Raw genomic sequence first — 24,287 nt, 5'->3', positions numbered from 1 at the left:
ACAGCTGCCTGATATGATTTTTAATGTATGTGTATGTACGTTTCGACTCCCAGTTAGAATGCAGACATGCATACGTGTGGTCATAAAGACCAGAAACAGGCATCAGATCCACTAGAGCTGGTTACAGGCCATGGTGAGCTCTTAGTCATGGAGCTATTCCTTCAGTCCCTAGCCTGATACTGTTCAAAAAGGTGAGCCAGGGAAAACTTTACTGACAACCTTTTTAAAAGCTTCTTTGTCTCTGGTACTACAGTGAGAGCAGGCTAGCCTCTAACCCTCTGCTGCTTTCAGTAATGCATATAAAAACTACAGTTACATCAAACAACACAAGTTTACAACAGTCCTATACTACAGTATTAATAGGAAAAGATAGCAGAGTAAAACATATTGTTTTTAAAAGCTATAATAACCTTATATAAGGAGGACTAGAAAATTAATAAACAATGTTTCACAAATTCTTAATTCTAGTTATTTTCTGTGTTCTTTCCCATAATCAACATTTTCTAAGTCAGATTATTTTTCTTTTGAGACTACTATGAGTCTGCAATGCTTACTTCCTGAACCATGATAAAAGCTAATATCAGGGCTGGGAAAAAGGAGGTCTGGTTAAGTGCCTTCTTTTTAGTACAAGCAACACATATAATTGCCCCATGGTTTGTGGGTGTCCATTTATCACAGACAGCTCTGCATGAAAGCCACAGGTGGCGTGTTTCTTGATTCAAGTGAAATCTGATGAGAGCTTAAAATGTAAAGGAAACATACACTAAACTGTAAAAGGAAGCATATACTTTCTGCAACCATTCAGGTTAGGCCATTTTGTTTCTGTTTCCCATGGAAATGGGAGTGTTACAGCAAGGACACTTTAGTCTCAAAAGCATTTCATTTTAAGCACATTTTTAAAGTATCTGTTTTTTTTTTTTTTTTTTTTTTTTTTTTTTAAATTTAAGAACATATAATGCTTAATACCTTCCCTTGGAAAAAAAAGAAAAAACTCCACATAATGAATGCAGACTCATAGGATGTCATTTAATCGAACAATTACTAGAAACTTAAATTTTATGTTACTGTCTTCTAAGTAAGCAGTATTCAGTCAAATATCTACACCTGTATGTATATAAAGCATATTCTATTGTTTAATAATGACACAGATATCAAAGATGCAGCCATGTTATGGCCCTATATACAGAAACAAAGTAATTTACTAGTAATACTATTCTAGCTGAGCGTGGTGGCACATGGGAGAATGAGGAGAGACTGCTAAGCATCTAAGGTAGCTAGGGTCACAAAACGAGTTCTGTCTGGGCCAGCTTGAGCTACAGTGAGGCGCTGACTCAAAAAAACAAAAAACAAAAAAACAAAAAAACAAACAAAAAACCCAACAACAACAAAATTTAATGCAATATGGTCACTTCAGAGTTATGAGAATACAGCAATATGTATTAAACAGTGAGGTTTTTTTTGTTCTTTGGGGGAAAAAAACCTTTAAATAGTTGGCAAATCAGATGCTCGTTATAAAAAATATGCAAATATGCTTCTGATTTTAGGTGCTTTTAGGTGCCTGAGGGTGAGACAATATCTCTCTATGCATCCCTGGCGGGCCTAGAATCCATGACAGCTGTATTCTCAAAAAAAGAAAGAAAAGAAGAAAAATTAGATTTGTGTTTTGCCTGCATGTATACATGCATGCACTACATGTGTGCCTGGTAGCTGTAGAGTCCAGAAGAGGGCTCTCGATTCCCTGGAACTGGAGTTATAGATGGTTTGAACTACCACGTAGGTGCTGGAAATTGAACCCAGGTCCTCTGCAAAACCAGCTGGTGCTCTTAATTGCTTAGCCATTTCTTCAACTACTCTTGTCATGTCACCTAATTCTTTCCAACGTCCAAGCTCATTCTGGTATGAATTTATTGCTATAGAGGAATTTTTGTAATTTTTTTCAGGTACCTATTGTACCTGTGTAGGCATAGACTGTTTCATGAGAGGATTTGGTTAGAAAAGAAATTTATACTGAAACTGATAGCCACCAGTAGAAAAAGTCCATTCTCTTTGATTAAAAGTGAATATGTAGGTCAGCTCCATTTTTTTCCTCCTAGGTCTCAAGACAAAGTGTTCTCTGTCATTCCACCTTCACCCACTCTTCTAAGTCAGTGACCTACCTGGCTGTTCCTGGGCAGCCTTATTAAGGCAGGCACCAGTATTGGTTAGGGCCAGAAGTTCTTTTTAGTATATGTCCCCAGAGCTATGTTGACTACTTTAAAAAGGGAAATCTGGTCAAATTTCAAGTTGCTTTAGGTGCAGATTCAAGAACCAGATGAGAATTTTCAGTTCCACCTTAGATATCAAAATTATTCCTCTATAGCTGTATTTTCTGTACACTGCTTGGCTCTCTTGTCCTGTTAGCTTTATGTACACATTTGGCAGTGACACAAACACTACTGTGTCACATGTAGTGATGTGCTATTCTCCTGTAGAATCTCTAAAGGAACAGGAAAAAACCCTTTCACCTATCTAGGTTCTTTGTACAATGACACGAAATGCCAATATTTTCTTCCTATTTTACTATGTGTAGCCACTTAAATATATGCACATTTATTTTTTATAAATAGGGTTTTATTTATTTCTCCTTAGCCATTCTTATTCTAGGTAGAAAATAGTTTAGTATAGTGAGAATACTTTTATAGGCTAAGATTCTGGGTCACAGAAACTACATGTAACCTGTCAAAATTTAAATTTCCAAGGAAGCCAGCAAGAACTTCATTAGTTGCTTCTTCCAAGACATTTGAACCTGTTCTGTCTTGGCAACAGTAATTGTTTTTCCCCAGCAGACAGTGGGAGGCCATCTGACAGGTGGAGCATTTCTCTTTAATCACAGCAGAGTTTGGAGTAGGGTTCAGCACTTTATTGAACAGCTGCATACAATTTCATTCTTTCTTATTTTTTCTCAATTACATTTAGGCAACATTGAAGTGAAGAAGCATCAATTAACTTATATACCGAAACACACATATTTCTGTACTAGATTAAGTCTAGATTCTCACCAATAGTATTACTACTGTTTAAATATAAATCACTGAAATACTCCTAGTGTTCAATATGCATTAATTTCAGAACAGCTATCTAATCTTCAATATACATTACTTTCAGAACAGCTATCTAATCTTCAACCACAAATGCTGATCTTCATAAACATATTTTCAGACATGTAAGAATAGGACTATAGAGCTGGAGAGATGGCTCGGTGGTTTAGAGCATTGGTTGCTCTTTTAGAGGTCCAGAGCAATGATATGGTGGCTTACAACCATCTATTAATGGGACCTGATGTCCTCTTCTGTTGTGCAGATATACAGGAAGAGACTATAAAACAAAATTCTAAAATAATTCTTAAGTTTAAACTATTGTGAAAGTGTTCAGAGAAGGCACCAGAAACTCTGAAATGAGAGGCCTAAGAGATGATTCTTTACTGTTAACATCTAAGCAAGAAAACACTTCAGACTAGTAAACTATTGGTGATATTTGTCTTCTGAACTGTGTTAGCTATAGGATGAAAGAACCAGGTCATCTCCGTAGTGAATTTCACTTTAGCAAGAGAGTAAACATAATCCTCCATACCAGCTGCAATTAAGGCATTAGTAGCATGCCCTGATTGATTACCTGGAGCTGTTGCTGAGAAATGGATGTGTGGTACAGCTTTTATCACCAGAGTTTGCAAAAAAGCAAGTCCCTTGCTTAGATATAGTGTAGTAAGTGACATTATTAGGTAGTCCTTCTATCTAAATGACCTAGAATTTAGTGTATCAGCAACTTATAATAAACAAGCCCTTTCACCTGATGATTCCTCTCCCCACACAGAAGTACTTTTTCTGTTAATAATATAACTGGTTAATACAAGACCAGATGGTTGCAACATTTAGCGAAGGCAAATGACACTTAAACAAACAGAAAACCAGCATTAGGATATTCAGGGGTTTCAACTGTATCCTAAACATACAGTCTACATTAAAGGACTATTAACATTAACGATGTAAAGTCGCCATTTTCCAATGCTATCTAATTGGTGAGACTGTTCTGCATATTGTCAGTTTGATTTAAATATTTCGTAGTGTACTGTAACTCAGCTTTCTTCTTGCTGCACAGTTGTATTTCCATTACTAGCTAGAAGTACAGCAATCCTTTAGGACTCTAAATAAAATGGGTCTACACTATTTAACCAGAATCTGCTTAAGTTAAGGTTTTGCCAAACTTACAAACAACACGACTTCTCTTGTATGCCACACAGCATATTCTAGGCATCACTGATAATGTGGTGTTATTACTAGTTGAGCCTCCTACATAATAGAATAAATGGTTTTGCCACCAATTGAAAACACACATCATACTGATACCTTTACTGTGTAGTTCAACTGACATAAATATGAATGGTTCTCCTAAAGGAATGCATAGGTAAAATAAAAAAAACTATTTTATAAAACACAATACTAGTATATTCCAAGGAACAATACTCTAAAGGGGCAAATGTCACAAGCAGCTTGGGGTATATTTTTAGAGTATTCCAAACATGTATGAATTTTTGTTAGAAATCACCTGATCAATAGGATACACTTGCTAAAGTGGTTCTGTAATAGCTGTGCAATTCTTGAGACATAAAAAACTGAGCCTAGAAAAGCTCAGAAAATATTGACTTCTGGGGCTACAAAGATGGTGCAGCACCCAAAGCAAGCAATATACAAGCACTTGTAACTGTAGCTCCAGAGGACCCCACAGCCTCTTCTGGCCTCCTCAGAGACCATTACACACACAGCACACAATCACAGACAGACAAATAAATAAAAATTAAATAAATTCTAAACACAAAACACCTAGCTTCTTGAACAAATAATATTATTCCTGACCAGAAATAATTGCCTTTCTTTTTTAAAATAGCAAAGATTGAATATATTTAAGAAGAAAAATTTGATGAGATGGGAGTTGAAATAGTAGATAAGTAGAGCCTGTTCTGAAGAAATGTAATGACCTGGTGGGGGATATATATCTGGAAACAAGCTTTTGGCATTTAAAACACAACTCCTGTTTGAAAGAGGTGGTCTACTTAACCTCCCCATTACATAGTTTTCTTATCAGACAAATACTTCTACTCCCTACTTAATTGTGTCACAATCATAGTGACTGAGTTTACCATTCTACAAAGTTTATTTCAGTTATATACCCTGCACTTACAAACACCAAAGTCAATGGAACACTCCTGGGAAAACAATGGCAGTGGCCTCTAACTTGCTCATTCATTAGACATAAAAAATTTGATTAACATTTTCCTTAAATAGAATATTCAAAAAGTTCACATTTTGTAATTCTCTGGTTGTCTTCTCTGATTACTCAGAGCAAGGATTTTGATGTAAACGTTCTAGCCCCGATATTCCTAGTCTGATTTTAACAAAGAAACCAGCATACATAAATTGAAGTATTTATGCACATAATAAGGATATCTTTCTTGTTCTGACTCTTGACAAAACTATTTGTGATCTGAAGTAGATTCTTTTTTGCTAAAACAACTTAGATATCACTAGAATACCTCATGGTATGAGAATAGTCATGTGAGGATAAAGGCATATGACACACTGACAATTCTGAAGAATAAAACGATACAATGTTCATAAAGAAAGCCACAGTAGAAAAACGAATTACCTGACACCAGGCTATCATCACTATCAGCTAACAATTACTCTGTGTCTAGATCTATAGCAATATATGTCAACAAATCATTTACATGGCTGAGCCAGACTCCATTTTCAATGGTACAATAATAGACTAATAAACTATTGGGCAAACTCTCTTAATAGAGTAATCAAGCTATCGAGGTTCAAAAATGAAGGAACAATGACAAAGACAAACTTCAATTATTAGCTTATTTTAGGAAAGAACATAGGTGAAATTGGTTAGCAGACATTTGTATAATTTGATAGCAACACACAAAATTTAAAGAAGAAAATTAAGCTCTAGTTATCAAAGAGAGTATATGCTGAGTAAAGAAAGGGCCACCATGTTTTCCCATAAGCTGTATGATATAGCCGTGTGACTGGGGGAAGAACCAACATAGTACATATCTGCTTGTTATTCTTAAGTCCTACTCCCTCTCCACTCTTCTGTGTGTAAAGATAAGTTGATATGCAATTTTTATTCTAAATATTTAAAGGGTTAAAAAGACTAAGCCTTGTTGAGTGCCCTGACAAGGGTGACTGGGGAGCTGTATTGGACATATGTTTTTGACCCTCCTTTACTTGAATATACCCCAGATGGGACAAGCTGCCTTGCCTCAAGTTTTTAGACCTTGTGGGATAGAGAATAGAAAAGAGATTTGTACTCTTCTTAAAGGTGCCCAGCTATTAGGACTCAGTCATGTACTGGTCTAGAAATCAATCCAATGTGGGAAATAACAGTCTACTTTTGGAAGACTGGATCTGAACTTTGTCAGAGACATATTTGGAAGCCAGCTGTAGCTCACTATGATGTTAGGGTACCAAGAGATAATGTTGAGACAGGATCTGGATTTCAAACAAGGGTTAGTGCATGTTTTAAGACTCTTTGAATTGTCAAGCTAAAATTGGTTTTATCTCTTCTACAGCATTTATTGTAAGTTGCATTGACTGTATAATTTCCAATTATGTTAGTGTGTTAAATCCTGGCATGCCTGTCACAAGAGTCTATCAAACAGCTTTCATTTCACTCCCCTGAGTATTAGAAAAGTTTGATTCTCTGAAAAAAGCTTGAAGTGAGTTAGGCTTTAAGCAGAAGCAAGAGGGTAGCCGACTTGATTATTGCTGGTATAACAGCTTTAATTCCATTAATAGCTAGCACCACTGCTTCTGCAATAGCATTGACACAGGAGTTAAGACAACTATTTTTGTTAACCATCTAGCAAAAAAATGTTACTAATGTATTGAATATACAAAAGGATTTATATAGGTATCTGAAACAACGAATGATGCTCTATAACTCATTCAAATTATCTGAAGGAGGTTCAGGGTTCAAGAGTTAGGAGCCATCCCAAGTGTCATGATAAATATCATTGGAGTAGTGTCACTTTTGAAATTCACAATGATTGTCATTATAATTAGAAAAAAGTTTAAAGACACCTGTAGGATATTTGGCATAATCCTAACACCTCTCTGGGTGTGTTAACTTTGCATAGTGAGATTATAAATTTAAAGAAGGCTGCTCTGTTGATCTTTGATGCTGCAGATATTGCCGATAAAATTATCCATGGCCTGAGCTCAGTATTTCCATTGTGGACAAACCTCAGGAATGGCATATATAGCTTGATCAGGCTAGCCCTTCTTGTCCTGGGAATACTTTTATTCCTGCCCATCTTTAACAACATCAACATGTTGGCAGCCAAAGTACATGGCTTAAACCTGAAAATGGACCCCCGGACAGAGTTACTAAATTAACAGGTTGGCAAGCAAAGGACGGGTAAGATTCTGCACAGAGCCTTACCAACCTAAGACAGTAATGCACTGCCTTTGATAATGCGTATTCCATGATGGGTAAGGAAGGCATTCTTGTCAGAACAACCAAAGACAGGCTCAGTCTTGTTAACGAAATAAAAAAGGGGGAGAGGTGGAGAGCCTTTGGAGCAGCTTGGTAAGAAGCAGACATGGGCCAAGGACAAGGAAAGGGGCTGCTTGGCAGGAATATGATATTGGCCAAGGACAATCTGATACTAGACTAGAACAAAGAAGTAATTTCAGGTAGGATTCTAAATCGTAGGCTACAACAAAGAAGTAATCTCAGGCAGGAATCTAAATATTAGGCCAGAACAAAGAAGTAATTTCAGACAGGAATCTAAATTTTAGGCTGGAACAAGGAAGTAGGCTTCAGACATGAAAATGACCTTGGGCTAGAATAGGGAAGTAGGCTCAGATACTTTGGTCATCCTGATAGGCCTTTAGAAACAGTGATCATGGGAGTGTTGATGTAACTGGGTTTAATGCCTTGCTTTTTCTTTGACTATTTGTGTTTGTTGTCTTGCTTGTTTCTTGACTATTTGCATGGCTAGACCCTCAAACTAGAACCGACCTTAATACATGAATGTAATCAAAATGGTATAAAAGCATAAAGGAAGAGGGGGTATAGGATAGGGGATTCTAGGGAGGGGAAATGGGGAAAAGGGATGACATCTGTATTGTAAACAAGTAAAATATCCAATAAAGAATGGGAAAAAAAAAAAAGACTAAGCCTTCAGCTGGTTTTTCTAAAGATGTTAACTAATAAAAGAAAGAACTTTCTAAAGCAAGAATCTATACTATGTATAGATGGTTCATGCCTGTAATCCTAGTTTCCTGGAAGGCTGAGTCAGCAAAATTGCAAACTTGAAGGCAGCCTAGTTGCCCAGAAGTGAGGACATCATACTGCTTTTAGGCATCTGTCCTCTCATCCTGCTCTTGCCTAGGAGAGTTCTTCCACCATTCTTGGTTTTCCATTCTTGGCCCTCCATTCTGACTGTTGTAAGGCAGGGTCTTGCTATGTAGTTTAGGGTCACCTTGAACTCACTCTGGGGATCCTTCATGTGCCACCACACTCAGTGATGACATTTGTTTGCACTAGTCAACTGTATTCTAGAATCTTCTCAACCCATAATTTGATGTTTTCTCTTGATTATAAAAGTCATGTGTTCTTCTTTGTGTTTTAATCTACATTATATTGGTAAGTCTTAGTACAGGTGAAGGTTGACCTTGACCACTGGTAAGGGTGGTGTCTAACTGGTTTCTTTACATATTAAATTATTACTATTTCATATGTAATGAATATCTCCTGACAGACATTTTAAGATTATGTAAATATAGTTTCTCTTCAAATTGGGGTGATTCTATAGGATTTTAGAAAGAACTAAAATATGTAAAATATTATCATGAACAAGTGTTATTGTTTTTAATATATTTAAACTCTACTTGGTAAAATATTTTCTTAAATTCAAATACAAAGAAAGATTCTTTCTCCAAGCACTATTCCTGACTGGTCAAGCGAGATGTGCCCACTGGCATATGCATACACATATTATGGAGGCAGTTAACTGCTTCCTAACTGGATTTGGGGTCTGTTCTGCAGGATGGAGTTCATGGTACTGTCAACTTCATCGAAAGCCCATGACTTGGAAGATCATGGCATAATGGGAAAACAACAGTTGTTTGCTAAATGGACATGATATTCCTGCTAAATTACCTCCAACATTTTTGTTTGTTTGCCCACAAAGTAATTTTGCCTATGCCCTCTGTTGGTTAACATAAAAGGAGGACTTTCAATTGAGAGGGAATGTATCCGTAAGACTCTACAGGCAAGTCTACTAGGCATTGTCTTGACTGACTGATGTGGAAGGATCCAGGCAGCTCTGGATTGTGCTAACCCAGGGCAAGTAGTCCTAAGTTATATACAAAAGCAGGGTGAGTAAGCCATGAAGAACAAGCCAGGAAGCAGTGTTCTTTCTTGCACTGTTTCAGTTCCTGCCTCAAATTTCCTGTGCTGACTTCTCTCAGTGATGGAGTGTGCCCTAGGAGTTGTAAGCTGAAATAAAACCTTTCTTTCCAAGTTGCTTTTGATTATGCTGTTTTATCACATCACTGTCAGCTCTGACCAGAGATGCTTCTTTTCTCAGCTCTTCATGGCACTGAGGATAAGTGAACGTTAAATGTTCAACCATAAGTGAGACATATGTATCATCCTCTCTTGGACACATAGGGGGCAGCAAGAATGTTAGAACAGAGAATGGGATGGAGTGCTATAGAACACCATTTTCTAGACATCAAATGACTCTCACTCTCAAACTCACAAAAGCTCTAACTACCTGATGAGACCTGCTCAAAACTAGGTCCTGTCATAAAGTGGGTAGGATTTCTAAACACGTGATTTTACCCGAAGAGCTATTGCAATTAATGGTTTGTGGAGTGGAAGTGGGAGGAGAGATTTTCTCTAGTGGTATCTACTAGTGGAATAAATAACTTTGTACCCACTTGTGCTCTTATTAGCAACTCCAATGAAATTCACTGGATCACCAACAATAAAATCAAAACAACAACCAAAACTAGACAGGAAAGTAAAAGAGGAATTCACTAACAAGAAAAGGTAAATTAGCTGGAATGGCAGGAGGAATGGGAGATGAATATCATCAAAGTACTAATGTACTAATATACATATATGAGGTCACTGTGAAACCCACTATAAAATATACAATTAATATATGCTAATACAAATATTTTTAAGTTATTAGTTTTAATATGCATATATGTATATATCTGTGTGCATGTGAATGCCTGTGCCTAAAGTGTACAAAAATGTTGAATCTTCTGGAGTTGGAGTTACAGGGGGTTATGTGTCACCTGATTTGGGTGCTGGGGCTCAAATCTGGGTCCTCTGGAAGAACAGTATGTGTCCTTAACTGCTGAGCCACCCTCCACCTCAATACAAACATTTTGAAAGACCATTTTATTTTCTCAGTGTATTCAGTTAATATTAATCGACTATGAAAAGAAAATAATATGATTGAAACATTACTTACATAACTACGGCTCTTAAAGATATCAGATGGACTAGTGGTAAGGATTTTGTCTCCTTCCAAACCAATTACTCTTTTACAGATATTTGATTTTGGATCACTCGGACTTTTTGCAATTACAATGTCACCTCTGAAGAGAAAAAAAAAGGAAAAGTATCAGTATTATTAGGAAGCATAACCACATACATAGGACTGCTTTAATAATTTTGTAAAATGACCTAAATAAAGACATACCTTTTATCCTTTCATATACTGACCCTCATATATTTATCATTTTATAAAGTATTGTAACTGATATTTAGTTAGAACACACTCAAGGACATAAAAATTCCATATAAAATTACTGATACTCTCTAATAATCTCATGAGAATTATTTCTACTATGTATTATTTCTGTATCCAATTCTAGAGCACTAAAATTGAAGAAAGATTGTCTACTTCCCCAAAATTCAAAAACTAAAGAATAACAATATATATTATATAATTCATTTAAGTCATAATTTACAGGACAGACTTACGTTTGAGGGAAAAATGAGACACAACCAAATAAAACACTAATAGTTAAGCAAACATGTATTATACAATAGGTATGATGCCAAGTATATAATATGAATCATTACATATGGAAGAGAAAACATTCTATGTAGTAAGAGAAGAAAAAAAAAAAAGGAGGTTTTATTCCAGGCATCATGATGCATGCCTGTAATCCCAAAACCCAAGAAGGGAAGAATTATAATTTGGAGGATAGTGTAAACTATAAAACAAATTCAAAAGCAAACAGAGCACACAGTGAAACTATGTTTCAAAACATCCACACATGCACAACTATCATAGCCATGGATTTGGGGTAGGAATGATAACCCAACCAAATGGAATGTAGTGTTTCTTCCTGCATAAAACAAGGAATATAGAAATTATGCTAACATTTTTTAACATCTAACATATTTAGTAACTGTAATTCCAGATATAATTTTATATACTTTGATGTTATTTATAAAAGCTATAACAACATAAAAATCCATAAAAATAAAAGGAAGAAAAGACTCTGTTCTAATAGGCCAAAATTGAAAAAAAAATGAAGACCCTGACTGCTGCCACATTGTAAGTATTAAACAACTTCTAGGCATTTTGGTAGCCCCTACTCCAAATTAAGAGGGTTGTGGATATTGTTCAATGATAGAGTGGCTTATCTGGCATACAGGAAGTCCCAGATTTGGTCCCTAGCAACAAGAAAAGGACAGATGATGACACTAATTTGTCATCATTAATAAGATTATGTTTAAGAAAAAGGTAATACAAAATTTTCCCCAACAGCCAAATCAAGGAGCAACTCATAAGAAACATTTCTATGTAAAAGAATAAAGGACACCATTTTATCAGAATTTTACAGGCAACAAAAAATAGTATTGTCAACAACCACATTGTGAAGCTTCTATTTCTAAAGCTGAATAGTATCAAGCCATTTACTTCTATAACTGGGCCAGAAAAGCATGGGGTTTGTTTGGTTGGTTGGTTTTTGTTGTTGTTGTTGTTTTGTTTTTTGAAATGTCAGTGGAACTGTTCACATGAAAAACTATCAAGTGTGTCTTTGAAAGAAGAAATCATCTTCATGCCTTGCTTATGTTATTTGATACAACAATGTAACACTTAAAGTCTGAAGATAGCAACACTGAAGTCATAATTTAGTTAGGTTGGTTTTACAGAGATCAATGTTAATTGAAACTATTAATATATTTCTACTATTCTAGCTATGTATATGTAGATAAATCAAAATATATACTCCTGGACTTTTGCCTTCTTTACAGGGAGTTTTTAAAACTATTTAATAGTTTAATAATTTAATAACAGAACCAGTACTTAAAATTTCCTTTCCCATTACACTTCTTGTTGGGTGTGGTGCTTTGTGACTCTTAGCAGTTGGGAGGCTGAGGCAGAAGGATCACTATGAGTGCGGAGCCAGCCAGTACTAGATAGTAAGCTTCAAGCTAGCATGGGCTACTCTCTCTCAAAGTTCCAAAAACAAATTATTAAATTAAAAATATGGTTATCAACATCCTTTCTGCCTATTAGGTGGTGAACTAGCCACCAAGTCAAATGCCAGTGTTTCACTCACAGCATCACTGCTGTGATGTAATGTATAACATACTTATAAAGTAGATGCCCATTAGCTTTTTTTTTTTTTTTTAATAAGAATAAGAATTAGTAACAGGAGACTGACTTAAGTACAAAGAATTCCTGAAGCTAATGGACAAGAGACCTGTGTACTTTACATTCTACAAATACAAACTTTTATTCTTACACAAAACAGAAGTCTGGCCTTCCCTTAGTACAGGAAAAAGGTCTGAACAACTTCTGTGGACTCTGTTAGACCATATAGCTTGACTAGGAGAAGCAATAAGAACAGAAAGCAATAAGAATCAGAAATTTATCCCATTGCAATCTTAGTCCTAAGGTACAGCAAACCAAATGAAGGGAGTAATATTTTCAAAGCAGTATCAGCTTCCTGCCTTGTTTCTAAGGTATTTTTTTGTTTCATATGAATGCCAGATTCAAGATACTCTACATACTCCTGAATAAACAGAGCACAAAATAAAATCTTCAAAGAATCTTAGTTTCCTGAATGTACTTATTTCTATTATTCATCTGACTGCAAAAAGTATTTTAAATAAAGAAAGCTCTATGCCCCAGTGTAGGGGAATTTAAGAGTGAGGAGGCAGATGTGAGTGGGTGGATGGGTAGGGGAACAACCTCAAAGAAGCAGGGGGAGAGGGCATGGGATAGGGGGTTTCCAGAAGGGAAACCAGGAAATAGCATTTGAAGTGTAAATAAAGAAAATATCCAATAAAATAAAAGATAGATAGATAGATAGACAGACGGACAGACGGATAGATAAAAACAAGAGCAGTAGCAAACTATTAGCTAGTCCAGTGTACTGTTAAGGACATTTAAGGGTTACAATGTACTGGCATGCAGTAGCAACTTGCCTTCATGCTACAGTGAGGATAAGTCACTAGGCTATTTTGGCAATTCAAAAAACAAATGGAGATAACTATGCCTATTGTGTAGTTTTAATTTACAATCCCCAAATCTACAAGTATTTTTCTTGAGGTTATTACAGGAAAAAGATCTGAACAACTTTCATGGGACTTTATTAGACCATATATCTTGAATAGTAAAATTTTGTGTACAGAATCAAGGGTCAGTGAGAGTCCAAAGGAAAGAACAGTTTCATAGTATTCTCAATTTTCAATACTGGGAAATGGGCTACAACAAAGGTGGACAATGAAAGAGTGCCTAACCCTCCCTTCTACACTAAATACCAGTAGTGGGAATCATTTGTAGGTCACAGAGATAAAAGCTGGCTCAGTCTTTTTCTAACTCTATAAAAAATTTTAGAGAGGTACAGTTTAGAAAATACACAAAGTTAGAATTTGACATCCATTCCAAAGGAGCATGCCTTGAGATAAATAGTAGCACAGGGTTTTGAGCCACTTGCAGTAGAGTTTTGGGAAATTTGATAACAATGTATTTACTAATTAATACTCAATAATTTGTCGGATCTGGAAAACTACATTGGACCAAATTCTTCAGACCGAATTCCTCATTCCCAGACACATACAAAGCCATAATTTACAAGTCACTGAATAGTTCTTGCTTTGGAATGAAAGCATTTTAAGAACCTACTAAGAGAATGAGGCTTTCATGTATATTTGAATAAGGACTAACTATTGTGATGGATGGCAAGTGACCACAGACTCTGTACATGTTGACTATTAAAATGTTCTCAAATAAACAGAAAATATTTAAAATTGTTGTCTACTTAATACTTATAAAAGGATTTTTAAAACAAAGTTAGAAATTACAGAAAAAATACAGTTTATATACCTTTCACTATAATTATATCCATGATAGAAATTTACCTTTGGATGCCGTAAAAATGTCGGCTAAGATTTTCTGCAAAGACAATATCTGAATTTTGAATTGTGGGTTCCATTGATGGTCCAGAACACTGAAAAGAAAGGTAATCTTCTGAGCTCAAATCTCTTTTAAATTTACAGAGATCATTTGGGCAGGCTTAAGAGAAGAAAATTTGATAAATGTTCTTTTCAAAACAGACCATATTTTAATTGTTTGGCATTAGTTTATAAGACATAAACAAAATAACATTATCTTTGCCAACCCTATAGAACTAAACTCCATGAGGAACACTGGGACCTTGTCTTAGTTTCCTAGCTATGTAAATCTCCACTGCCAAGAAGAATACTCAGCATGGTGTTAATGTTTGATAAATATTTGTTGAATGAATGATGGACTTCCTTGGTTTTCTCAGACATCTCTCAGTGCCCATTGTGGAATTTTTAAAGCAACTTTACATTGTTCATTCTCTGAGAACTGACATCCTTCTTCCTCTCCCAGGCAAATGCTTACTTAGCATCATGGGGCTGCATCTTATATTCTCTACTGAAAAACATCAACACAATGAGATGTACTCTAAAGACATTAGAATCTGTATGTCTGAACAGTCTTTTATATGCCTAACACTGGAGTAACAATTGCCACTTAAAATATAAACAACAGTTTCTATCTCTTCTATCATTTAACTCTTTTACTCAAAAAAAAAAGACAAAATAATAAACATTTAAATAAAATAATAAATAACAATGAAGTTTAGGCCTGCTTCTTCTAAAAGTACTAATGTCATTGTCAAGACTTAAGGGGAAGAGTATTAGCTAAATCCATGTATATCCTTTACTTCTGCTCAAATAAGGTTTATTATAACTATCAATCTCTTAAGGTAAAACCAATATAAAAACAACAACAGCCCCCCAAAAACTATTGGCTGTCTGGCCAGCCAAATATTGTTTCACTTACATAACAAATATTTGAACATTTTGAGTTTTCAGATTTGTGATGAGATAACTGAAAACAAACATTGGTTGGGGGAAAGCCAACCAATATTTACTGCTGATCTTATCAGAGTAATCATTTGCTTTAGTAACAAATTTGGTAGTTATGAGTAGTTTTAAACATCAGATGAATTTGTGTTGAGATTCTGTCTTTTATCTACTAACTATAAGACCTGGAATAAGGTAGCTTTCTGAGCCTGAGAGTTTCCTCTTGAGTAGAATAAATTCCTTACACAGGGACAACAGACAATGTAAGGTAAGAAGTGAACAGCACTGACTATTTTCTAGAAAGCACAATAGCACTCAGATGATTACTATTTATATTCAAGTTATCAAGACCATTGTTTGTGCCCTGCTAAACACAGTACATAAAAATAATGATTCAATGGTTCTTACATTTTATTCTGGTGCAGGTGCAAACATACTCTTTTGCTTGTTTGTTTGGTTTTATTATTTCTTACCATTATTTTATGGGGATGTGGGGGAGGGGGTGTACTTGCCACAGACTGCCCACAAAGGTCAAAGGACAACTTGTGAAAATCAGTTCTTTCTCCACCATGTGGATGCTGGCATCAGACTTGGTGGCAAGCACATTACCAGCTGGGTTCTCACTGGCCTTGTTAGGTTTTGAGGCAAGGTTTGTTTTGATTTGTGGCTGAGGAGGGATGGGTGGGAGATAATTGTGACAGAGTCTTATTATGCATGCCAAGGTGGACATGAACTCAGTCTGGAGCCTAGCCCTACCCTGAACTCACAATCTACTGCCTCAATGTCTGGACTACAAGTGTGTGTCACTACACCCAAACCCAAACCCACCTTTTATCTCAATATTTAGAAAGATTTTATGTTTTAATTTTCATGAAATGACTTCAAGCAATTAAAAATAAAAACAACAATGTCTCCTTCCTTTAAACAGGTTTTATTTAAAAATTAAATTCCTAAATGTAGAAACTTACCATTACAACACCACCAACATATTCAAAAGCACAATGAGCTATACAGCCATACTGAATGGTATAGCCAGCAAGTCGAAAGGCCTTTCCCAGAACACCTCGAAGCATACTTCGATGTTGACTCTACCACCACTAGCCTGATGGAAAATTTCAAAAAGTTTTTGATTAGCATTTCTGAAAACAATTCAGAAAGAGATCTACTGTAAAATATCTCATCAGACATAGAATGAACAAACTGTAATCAGTACAGTTGACACAAATTGGTTTACTTCATCTGTTACTGATCATGTAAGTGACTGAGTTTCATGACTTAAGATAACCAGCATCTCATAAAAACCACCTTATGAGCTCATTACTAAAGAAAAGAAAAAGGGCCTGATAAGGATGACCACACCAAAACATTTTACTCAGTCCTTGAAATCTTTAAACAACATAACCTCCAAACCTCAGAAACCTCCAAAATCATATTAAGAGCCATTACTAAACTTGAATGAATCTGCCCTCCCCTCCCATTCTGACCCAGAGAGGGGGGGAAGAGAAAGAGAGAGAGAGAGAGAGAGAGAGAAGGAGGAGGAGGAGGAGGAGGAGGAGGAGGAGGAGGAGGAGGAGGAGGAGGAGGAGGAGGAGGAGGAGGAGGAGGGAAGGGAGGGGAAGAGAGGGGAGGAGAGGGGAAAAGAGAGGGGAGAAGAGAGGGGAGAGGGGAGAAGAGAGGGGAGAGGGGAGAAGAGAGGGGAGAGGGAGGGAGAGGGGAGAGGAGAGAGGGGAGAAGAGATGGGAGAGGGAGGGAGAGGGGAGAAGGGAGAGGAGAGAGGGGAAGAGGGGAGAGGGGAGGAGAGGTGAGAGGGGAAGAGAGGGGAGAGGGGAGGAGAGAGGGGAGAGGGGAGAAGAGAGGGGAGAGGGAGGGAGAGGGGAGAGGAGAGAGGGGAGAAGAGAGGGGAGAGGGGAGAGGGGAAGAGAGGGGAGAGGGAGGGAGAGGGGAGAAGGGAGAGGATAGAGGGGAAGAGGGGAGGAGAGGGGAGAGGGGAGGAGAGGGGAGAGGGGGGAGAGGGGAAGAGAGGGGAGAGGGAGGGAGAGGGGAGAAGGGAGAGGATAGAGGGGAAGAGGGGAGAGGGGAGGAGAGAGGAGAGGGGAGAGGGGAGGAGAGGGGGGAGGAGAGGGGAGAAGGGAGGAGAGGGGAGAGGGGAGGAGAGGGGAGAGGGGAGGAGAGGGAAGAGGGAGGGAGAGGGGAGAGGAGAGAGGGGAGAAGAGAGGGGAGAGAGGAGGAGAGGGGAGAGGGGAGAAGGGAGAGGATAGAGGGGAAGAGGGGAGAGGGGAGAAGAGAGGGGGAGAGGAGGAGAGGGGAGAGGGGAGAAGGGAGAGGATAGAGGGGAAGAGGGGAGAGGGGAGAGGGGAGAGGGGAGAGGGGAGAGGGGAGAGGGGAGAGGGGAGAGGGGAGAGGGGAGAGGGGAGAGGGGAGAGGGGAGAGAAAGGAGAAACAGTACCATTATCTTTCTATTACATGCGACTCTCCTCATTTAATAACTGAGCTTAAATCTATGTTTAAAAATCTTAATAAAAGCCAGGCAGTCATGGTGCATACCCTTGGAGTCAGAAGGCAGATCTTTATGAGTTAGTTCCAGGACAGCAAGGGCAACACATAGCAAGCCTATCCAGAATAAACAAACAAACAAACAAGAAACCTTAATATAATCTAACTTTGCTTCACATTCATGTATCCTAAAATTCTTTTCTGTAACAAAGAAATCCGAGCTTCACTTGAAGGGAGGTTTCAGAATTCCTGCTGAAACACACACCACCACAGTGCAGGATCTCCTGCTATTGCTGGCAACTACTGACTACTAATTTAATGAACCCATAGGTACTATGAAAAGGCACAAATTATATATATATACATATATATATATGTATATATGTATATATATATAAATTTTTTTAGTGTATGTGTATGTATGTGCGTGTGTGCACACTAGCATGTACTGGAATTTTCCCCTAACTGATTAAATAAGAAAGACAACAAGAAGCCAATCACTGGGCGAGAAGGCAGGCCTTCCAAGTCAGAGAGAGGAAAGGAAAAGCCAGAGGAGGGGTCTTCCTTTTGGAGGGCAGGAGCAAGGCAGGACAAGATGTAAGGCCAGGGACTATAGATCTGGTGGTGGAATCCATCAGGATCTGTCACAGAAGATTTCCAACATAGAATAATTAGTAAATTTAGAATGATAGATTCCGAGAGGAGCAATTGTGTTATCTGTTGATTCTAAACTAAGATTGTCTGGTGATTTTCATCTCTCATCGATTCAACTGAGCTTCAGGGAAAGGTAACCTTGGTGGAGCGTGGGTTTGCAAGAGTGCGATCCCAGCTAGCTCGGAAATTTGGAAATGTGGACCTATGTGGCACTGCTGCGGGAGTTAGATGACTGGGAATGTGAGAGAAAAATAATACTATAATTCCCCTCTACCCCCTGCAAAAAATAAAAATTACCCCTTCTCTCAAAGTTCCTATAATTGCTTGTAAACAGGAACATGCTGTTTGAGGCAATCTTTCCTAAGCCTCATCCATCCACATTTGATATATAATAATACAAATCTTATTCCATTACAATTTTGGTACCCAACAAAAGGTCCTATGGATGATCCACTAATGTCAGTGGAAGCTCTCACCTTCCTGTAGGATGATTACTGACTGCTACCTGTTAAGTCTAAAACACTGGGACAAATAGCAGAGGGGCCTATTTAACATATCAAAGTGGACCTGGGTGACAGATTCTCCAAGCATCCCTCTATCCATCTGTTACAAAGCGTGGCTGGCATATCCTACCCTCTGTCTCAAACTCTCCAGCACAAGATGAACTGCCCTTTCTCTAGAGGCTCTTCCCTATATAATCTAGCCATTTTGGTAAAAGGGTACCTAGCCTGCTCCCCCTACCCTTTTTTAAAACCTTTTGTCCTCTTGATGGCTGCACCCAGTTCCTTTCCCATCTCCCTTGCTCTCCCCACTTTCCTCACACAGCTCAGTGTCATGACCACTCTGGTCTCTCCCAAATGTTTCTCCCTCTGGCTATGCTGTCCCTTTTATCTACAATAAACTTTCTCCTTCACTATAACCGAGCAGTCGATGACCTTCCTTTTTATTTGGTTTTTCATTCAACTGCTGCTGCCCAAGGGTATAGCCCCTATTCAAGGATAAATACTTTCCTGTGAAGGAAGGCCTATATCAGGAGACCTCTTCCAGTTATTGCTGGACTTCAAGGCAAGTACAAGTTTAAAAAAATGACTTATCTCTGTGCTTTTAGGTTTTAGGTGGTAAATTAGATAATATTGAGTGCTTCTGCCATGTTTAATATGCTTAAATGTACCAAATAAAAAGGAAAAGTGAGAAGTCAATGCTTTTTAGAAAAAGTAATTTCTGAGTGTCTGCTGTAATATGACATCATTAAAAAATAGATCAGAGCCAGGCATGGCATTGTATCCTTTTAATCCTAGCACTTGAAAAGCAGAGCCAGGAGGATTCTCTGTGAGTTGAGGCCAGCCTGGTCTACATAGTGAGTTCTAGGACAGCCAGGACTATATAGAGATACTATCTCAAGAAGAAAGACATGGTGGTGGCGGGGGTTCAAAAGAGAGAAGTAAATCACTTAGTAAGGCAAGGTAGCACACACTCAGGAAGCAAAAACAAAAAGATCCCTGAGAGTTCAAGGCCAGTCTGACCTACATAATGATTCCAGGCTAGCTAGAGGTACGTACATACAGGCCTAAGAAAGAAAAAAGAGAGAGAAAGAGAGGGAGACAGGGATGAGAGGAGGGAAGGAAGCAGAAAGAAAGGAAAGGGAAAAAGGGACCAAGTGAACACTAACCTGAGCAAAAGGTCAAACTATACATTATAAACAGGAAAAACTGTCTTAATCTATAGTCCAAGATTATCAATCAACTAAATATAATCCCCCTGCCTCAGCCCAAATTCAGCCAAACATCAAATTCCTTAATTCGGAGTATAACTCAGCTATTAAAAATAATGAATTGGAGAAATTTGTAGGTAAATGGATGGAACTAGAAAATATCATCCTGAGTGAGGTAACCCAATCACACAAAAAAAACACATGATATTTACTCACTCATAAGCGGATATTAGCCCAAAAGCTTGAAATAGCCAAGATTCAATTAACAGACCACACGAAGCTCATGAAGAAGGAAGAACAAGTGTGGATGCCTAGGTCCCACTTAGAAGGAATAACAAAATACCCAGAGGAGCAAATATGGAGACAAAGTGTGGGACAGAAACTGAAGGAGGGGCTGTCTGGAGACCATTCCACTTGGTTATCCATTCCACGTGCAGTAGTCACCAAAGATAGATGCTGATGTGGATGTCAGAAAGTGCAGGCTGATAAAAGCCTGATATAGTTGTCCCCTTAGAGGTCTGCCAGAGTCTGACATATTCAGAGGCAGATGCTCACAGCTAACCACTGATCTGATCAAGGGGTTCCCAATGGAGAAGTTAGAGAGAAGACTGAAGGAGCTGAAAGGGTTTGTGGCCCCATGAGGAGAGCAACAATACCAACCAACCAGAGCTCCCCAGGGTCTAAACCATCAGTCTGGGAGCACATAGGGAGGGACCCATGACTCCAGCTGTACATGAAGGGGAGGATGACCTTGTCGGGCATAGGTGGGAGAGAAGATCTTTGGTCACTTGAAGGCTGAACACTGAGTGTGGGGAATTCGAGGGTGGGGAGGTGGGAGTGAGGGGTAGGTGAGGGCACATTCTCATAGAAGCAAGAGGAGGGGGGATAGGATAAGGGGTTCCTGGGTGGTGGGGGGAATGGGGTAAGGGGATAAAATCTCAAATGTAAATATAATATCCAATAAAAAAAGAAAGAAAAGTAAAAAAAATTACTATGCTAGACAGAAGGTTAGCACTGATTGTTTAAAATAACTCACATTTACCATATCTTTTCATAAAGTTCACTTCTATTACTGATATGATGTTATACTGATATAAACAGATAAAAACATATAAACAAATTCCTATAAACCTGTCTGTCTCTGTCTGTCTCTGTCTCTGTCTCTGTCTCTGTCTCTGTCTCTGTCTCTCTCTCTCTCTCTCTCTCTCTCTCTCTCTCTCTCTCTCTGTGTGTGTGTGTGTACTGCCTAGTCAGATGCCAACTTGACAGAAGCTGGAGTCATCAGAAGAGGAAACCTTAATTGAGAAAAAGCCTCAGGCTATAGGCAAACCTGTAGGACATTTTTTTAACTAGTGACTAATAGGAGAGGGCCCAGCCCATTATGTGTGGTGCTTCCCTGGGCAGATGGTCTTGGGTGCTATTAAAAAATAGGCTGACCAAGCCAAAAGGAGCAAGTGAGCCAGTAAGCAACACTATTCCATGGCCTCAGCATCAGCCCCTTCCTCTAGGTTCTTTCCCTGCTTGAGTTCCTATCCTGACTTTCTTTGAGTTCCTATCCTGACTTTCTTTGAGATGTACTGTGATGTGGAAATGTAAACCTAATAAATCCTTTTTCCCCAATTTGCTTTTTGGTCATGGTGTTTTATCACATGGATAATATCCTTAACTAAGATAGTATTCATATACAGGGAAGAAGAAAGTTACTATGGAAAATGTTAATTGTTAAATCTGGGCTATTCTATACTGTCTTTTTAATTTTCTTTATAAAATACAACACTATGTATCAGGGTCTCATTATAGCCTAGGCTAGTCTTGAACTTGTCATTCTTTTGCCTCAGCCTCCTAATTGTTGAGATTATGTATGTGCTACCAAACACAGCTTGAATAAACCTTTTTAGAACAACTCTTTGTGCAACAATGAGTGTCTTCAAGTCTTAATTCATCCAACAAAATTTAATCACACTACTCTATGTTCCAAGCATAATAGACTAAGTTCATTCAGCAGTGTACTATAGTGAACACAGTGCAGTGCCTATCTGCATAAAGTTTATAGTTTACTGGGGCAGATATTATACACACAAAACAAAAGCAAAAATATATTAAGTGATTTCTTTAACGAAAAACTATGATACAGTAACTGAAAACAATGAGCCATCTGTTTATGATGTATTAGGAATTAGCTAAGATAAATGCCATTGATGTTATGACCTAAAAAAAAAACACATAAGAAAATTATAAGCAGACAACAGCATGCATGTAACTGAACTGAAAGGAAACTGATCAATAATATGATATCAATAAAAATGATATTTGAGTGATAGGAAGAGTCAGTTGAAGTCTCACAGAAATTTGGATTCTATTACAATAGAATAGGAAACCATGACCAGTCTTAAGCAAATAATACAATTGCTCTGACAGTTTTCACGACTGTTCTCACTGTTGTGTAGCGCAAGGACTGCAGCAAGGATGAGAGCAGAAATGTTCATTGGGCAGTGGGCAGGCAAAATGCATTGGCACATATAATGTAATGGTAACAATGGAGATGAACCAAAACTGGCAGATTTGAGAAAATCTAGAGAGAAAATAAATGGAAAAGAACAAGAAACAATCATGGATGGCTCTAATTCTAGTCTATGAGATAAGTGGAGGTCTATCTACATAGGTTACACATATCTACATTTGGGGCTGAAAAATCCAGGCACCATGTTAGTCATGTAAAATTTTATATATGTGCAAATTATCTAAAAGTATGTATGTGAAACTAATGACTAAAGGTTTTAGACAAAAAAAAATTAGAAATATAATTTTCTTTTCCAATGAGGATTATATTCTTCAAAACAACAGAAACTAAAATAGTAACTTAAAGATCTTTTTTCTATTAACATTAGCAGTTATAGCCAGCTTATAGGCAGAAATATCCAAGAACAAAGAAATAATGAGACTTAACTCTATCAACATAGTTTTTTGTTATTGTTTTTGTTGGTTTGTTTCCAGAAACAGATACCTTCTTTCTAAGAATCATATTTGTAACATAATTGAACCTTTAAAATTCATGTGAAATATCACTTTAAAATAAAGAAAACTTAAAATGTTTAAGAAGGATACAGAAATGGACATGGAAATAATATATACATTTACTCTGAAAAAAAAAAAAAAAAGTTTAGCTATGGCAAATACAAACCCTAGTGCCAGGAATGAGTTACTTCTCAAGCATTGCTGGCCAATTGGGGCCCACAGACCACCAAACATTGCCATTGCTCCTGGTTATTCTCCATAAGTTGACAGTAAAATCACAATCTAATGAGTTGATAAAAAATAGTATATGTTCCCATTGGATTATTTAATGTCTCTCTTCCCCCTTCCCCCTGCTCCTCTCTCTGTCGCTGTGATAAAATACGCTGACAAAAAGCAACTTAAGAGTGAGATGGTTTATTGTGGTTCACAGCTTAGGGTACTGGATCATGGCAGGGAAATCATGAAGACAGGAGCTTAAAGTACCTGGTAACATGACATCCACAGTTAGGAAGCAGAACAATGAATATGTCAGATTGCTGCTTACTCTCTTTCTCCATTTGTACAACCTAGGATTATCCCCTCTGGGGGCCTCTGTATTCATACCATACTTTTAAAGAAATAGTCTGTATAACTTAGCTAGATTTTGTAGTTGTTTTGTTTTTACTAAGAACATTAGCCTTTTGCAGCTACTGTCACAACTGGCATTAAAGTTCTGCTTGATGCTAAGAAAAGAAAAAGACGAAGTGAACTAGTATGTAGATTGGGAACTAAAACATGAAAACAGGTAGACAATGAAGGAAACAAAAAGTATTAGAAATCTAAAGGAAAAAAGAGAGTAGAGCACAGGCTGGTTTGAGGCCCTGTGTCCACTTCTACCCTTGGCGTAGCTAGACCCATTTCACAACACCAGATTAGACTGGAGGGAGACAGGCAGGTGGGTAGAGGCAGGATCTTGTTTGGTGGTGAGTGCACAGGCAAA

The 24,287-nt window shown here is 37.7% G+C and overlaps 1 protein-coding gene across 6 annotated transcripts in view; it reads right to left on the bottom strand.

Moving 5' to 3' along the window:
• Positions 1-24,287, bottom strand: part of Immp1l (inner mitochondrial membrane peptidase subunit 1) — a 52,021-nt gene that overhangs the window by 7,797 nt on the left and 19,937 nt on the right. For all 6 annotated transcript variants that reach the window (XM_076929388.1, XM_076929390.1, XM_076929389.1 and 3 more), the window contains 3 exons: positions 16,404-16,537; positions 14,461-14,549; positions 10,544-10,670 (listed from right to left, as the gene is read on the bottom strand). In XM_076929388.1, the coding sequence (XP_076785503.1) occupies positions 10,544-10,670; positions 14,461-14,549; positions 16,404-16,508 (321 nt within the window). In that variant the 5' untranslated portion in view covers positions 16,509-16,537. The remainder of the gene's footprint in view (positions 1-10,543; positions 10,671-14,460; positions 14,550-16,403; positions 16,538-24,287) is intronic.

Source organism: Arvicanthis niloticus, chromosome 2 (assembly GCF_011762505.2).
Source record: "Arvicanthis niloticus isolate mArvNil1 chromosome 2, mArvNil1.pat.X, whole genome shotgun sequence".
NCBI classification, from domain to species: domain Eukaryota; kingdom Metazoa; phylum Chordata; class Mammalia; order Rodentia; family Muridae; genus Arvicanthis; species Arvicanthis niloticus.
The sequence above is the reverse complement of the archived record's forward strand: the minus strand, read 5'-3'. Positions and strand labels throughout refer to the sequence as shown.